General features: G+C 45.1%; 1 protein-coding gene across 1 annotated transcript; it reads left to right on the top strand.

Moving 5' to 3' along the window:
- Positions 1–178: 178 nt before the first annotated feature.
- LOC118749359 lies at positions 179–3,781 on the top strand. Its single transcript, XM_036484153.1, has one exon. It carries the CDS (start codon positions 179–181, stop codon positions 3,779–3,781), a length of 3,603 nt encoding a protein of 1,200 aa, XP_036340046.1.
- Positions 3,782–4,079: the final 298 nt, after the last annotated feature.

Genomic DNA, 4,079 nt, shown 5'->3' with positions numbered 1-4,079 from the left:
AATTCAATAAAGTTTTCAGCTTCTGATACTTGCAAATATACATAATTCGCGAAGTCTTTGCTTGTTATTTGTTAGAAGCTTTAGAAAACGCTTCCGCTGCACGTCGCACTGCCGTCGTTTAACATTCTGAAAAACTTTATTAAAACCAAAAGTATACTCTATTTAATCCCTCGTGGCAATGGAGAACATACCAGCAACCACATCGCCGCAGGAAACCGCACACTCTGAGACAATCACCACAGCAACACCGCAAAGTGCAACTCCGCAGGAAATCCCGATAGATGAGGCTGACAAAATTGGCCACGCCACGACAATAGGCCTTGAAAGGCCCACCGCTGGTACCGCGCCTAATCATCACGCATCTACGCCTGTTCAGCACTCAGCACAATTTGCGTCAACGAGTATTGCGGGCACTTCTGGGAATATGGCGACATCTTTGTATGGATCCTTGCCGCTTTACACACTTATCGGTTCCCACACTATGGAACCGCCAGGGACATATTTTCCATTGAACACGCGCAATGTCGTCCCTAACCTCGCCGACATGGTGACATCTCCTTACGTCACTTCATCGAATTGCATGACGACCATGCTGCCCAACCTAACCTCAAACGCGACTTTATGCAATATAGCACCAGCCTTCCAGCAATTCCCTTCGTACACTGCTATGCATAACCCGCCAACATCTGTCAGTTCTTCAGGATTTTCTTATCCGAATTTTATACCCGCTCAAACTATATCGTCTGGGATGCATTCAAATGCTACCCCAACATGTAGGAGCACATTGGCTGCCGATGTCAACTTAACTGCGGCGCATATAGCTAGTCGCCAAGTACTCACAAAAGACCTGCCAACATTCTCAGGGCGACCTGAGGACTGGCCCTTGTTCATAACTAACTATGAACAGTCTACAATCCGGTGCGGGTTCAGCGATCAGGAAAACCTCATCAGATTGCAAAAATGCCTTAAGGGCCCAGCTTTAGAAGCAGTTCGCGGTAGACTTATGGTGCCGTCTACGGTTGGCTTAGCTATTAACACACTCCGCATGTTGTATGGTAGACCAGATGTTATCCATCAAGCGATGCAGCGTAGACTGAGGGAAGAGCCATCGGTCAAGCCGGATAAATTAGAAACTTTAGTTGCGTTTTCGTTAGCCGTACAAAACTACCGTGCGACAATGCAGGCCGTAGGCTTAACCGACTATTTAAATGATCCGGTTTTATTAAATGAGTTAGTAGCTAAGTTACCATGCAGTCAGAGGCTGAGCTGGGGCCAGCAGTGCATGTCGCTGAGCCGCGCTGACATTGCTGCTTTCGATGAGTGGCTTTTTAGTCTTGCTATGTGTGCGAGCCAGGTGACGTCTCTGCAGCCATCAGCGGTAGCGTCAGATCACACCAACAATGAAATGAAAAAGGGCAGGCGCGAAGCGCATAAAGCAAGAATTATGGTACACGAAGTTATGCCAACCGACAAAGCAATTAACTGTGTGAAATGCAGGGCAAATCACAAGCTTTCTGACTGTAATGCGTTTATCGCGCTCTCCAAAAATGACAGGTGGAAATTTATTCGTGAGAAAAGATTATGCTTGCGCTGCTTTAAACCTCATTTCATTCGGCGCTGCACTTCAAAAAAATGCTGTGGCGTTGATAGTTGTAAAATGGCCCATAATCCTCTGCTACACACTACATCATCAGAGGCGATCGAAAAACGAGAGCAAACAACATTATATCACGAACCCGTTACTGTAGATGACAAAGAACAACAAAGAACACTTTTCAGGTACGTGGAAGTTACTTTACATAGCGATAGCAAATCAATAAATACGTTTGCGCTGATCGATGAAGGTGCATCATGTACGTTAATTGAGTCTGAGTTGGCAGACGAGCTCGCCTTAGATGGGCCAGTAGGTTCTCTTTGTTTGCGCTGGACGGGAGAAATCACTCAAAGCGAAGTACACTCAAAATGTGTTAGCCTCTTTATTTCCTCCACCGTCGTACCTGCTCAAAAGTACAAACTTATCAATGTTCGCACTGTCGCCAATCTCGGGCTTCCCCAGCAATCACTTTTTAGTGACACAATTTCCAATAATGCGCATTTTAAGGGTTTGCCGATTCGACCATATAATCGATCCAGGGCAAGAATTTTAATAGGTCTAGACAATGCAAAAGTGGGGGTTCCTATAGAAATAAGAGAGAATAAAGACTCCAACCTTATTGCCGCAAAGTGCCGTCTTGGATGGAGCATTTACGGGCGAGGTACAATTAATTGTACCGAGCAATCACGGGTTTTTCACACTTGCGAATGCAGTCCATCTGCAGAAGACCGTATGGACCAGCAAATGAAAGCGTTCTTTTCGATTGATTCAACTGGGGTATATGCACCAACCAAGCCTCTCCTATGCAAGGATGATGAGCGTGCAATCAAACTCATGGAAAATAGCACGCGCTTCTGCGCTGCTGAAAAGAGATGGGAAACGGGATTACTTTGGAAAAACGATGTTGTCGAACTTCCCGATTCGCTTCCAATGGCAATACGTCGGCTTTCATGCTTGGAAAGCAAAATGGAACGTGATCCGTCTACAAATCGTTTTTTAATTGATATAATACAAGATTATGAGCGAAAAGGGTATGTACGGAAACTAGAAAAAAATGAGATAGAACATAGCGGGAGGTCTTGGTACCTTCCCATATTTACGGTTCTTAATGCCAATAAAAATAAAACGAGATTAGTATGGGATGCAGCAGCGAAAGTAAGTGGTATCGGGTTGAACGACATGCTGCTTAAAGGACCCGATCTGTTGAAGTCTCTCCTGGGCATACTCTTGCGCTTTCGTGAACGACCCTTCGCGGTTTGTGGAGATATACGCGAAATGTTCCATCAGATTAGGATTATAAAAGAGGACCAAACGGCGCAAAAGTTTTTATGGCGTAATGGTGATAGGTCCCGTGATTACGATGTATACGTAATGAACGTTATGACGTTCGGTGCCTCGTGCTCCCCATCATTAGCCAATTATGTGAAGAACCGTAATGCTGAGCGTTTTGCAGATCATCATCGCGATGACGTGCATGCTATCGTTGAAAATACGTTTGTTGATGACTGGCTTCAGAGTGCTGACACGGAAGACGAATTAGCTACCCTTGCAACTACTGTTCATTGGATTCACCAAGAAGGCGGTTTCCAAATGAGAAATTGGGTGTCGAATTCAAAAGGGGTACTGGCTTCATTACACGCTGAGCACGCTGCTGATGCCAAATGTTTTGAGGAGCCGGAAGCCGTTATTGAGAAGGTACTAGGCATGTGGTGGCAGCCGGTCTCAGATGAGTTAACGTTTTTTGAAAGATTTCCAAAGGAAATTTTCGATAAAAATACTGTTTTGTCTAAGCGGCAAATATTGCGCACAATAATGACGATTTTTGATCCATTGGGTTTGCTTGGCTTCGCTATTATCCAAGCAAAAATTATTTTACAAGACGTTTGGCGCTCCGGTGTCGGTTGGGACCAACCTATTAAAGAAGAGCAACGCAACAACTGGTTTAAATGGGTGCGACGAATACCTTCTATTAACGGTATACGAATCCCTCGCTGCTTTTCGCTAGCTTTCAAAAGCAAAATCAATGAACTGCACATATTTGTGGACGCCAGTATAAAAGCTTACGCAGCCTTGGCTTACGTGCGTTCAGAGGTAGATACGCAAATATGCTGTACGCTTATAGCATCGAAAACTCACGTTGCGCCGCTAAAACCTATCTCAGTGCCGCGGTGCTGGGGCTACGACTAGCTAATTTCATTGAATCCGAACTGTCCATCAAAGTTAGCCGCAGAACTTTCTGGACGGATTCTAAAAACGTTTTATTTTGGTTACGCTCAGACTCAAGAATGTTTAATCAGTTTGTAGCACTGAGAGTAGGAGAAATTCTTGAAGGCTCTGTCATTAAAGAATGGAGGTGGGTACCGTCCCGTGAAAATATCGCAGATGAAGGAACCAAATGGAGCGATAACCGTGGCTTTGACGACAACCAACGCTGGTTCGGCGGCCCGAAGTTTCTGCTAGAGGAGGAATCTAGCTGGCCGGTTCT

The sequence above is a fragment of the Rhagoletis pomonella genome, unplaced genomic scaffold, assembly GCF_013731165.1.
Source record: "Rhagoletis pomonella isolate Grant_MI unplaced genomic scaffold, Rhpom_1.0 Rhpom_scaffold_00015, whole genome shotgun sequence".
NCBI classification, from domain to species: Eukaryota; Metazoa; Arthropoda; class Insecta; order Diptera; family Tephritidae; genus Rhagoletis; species Rhagoletis pomonella.
Note: the sequence above shows the minus strand (reverse complement) of the source record. Positions and strands in the feature narration are given on the sequence as shown.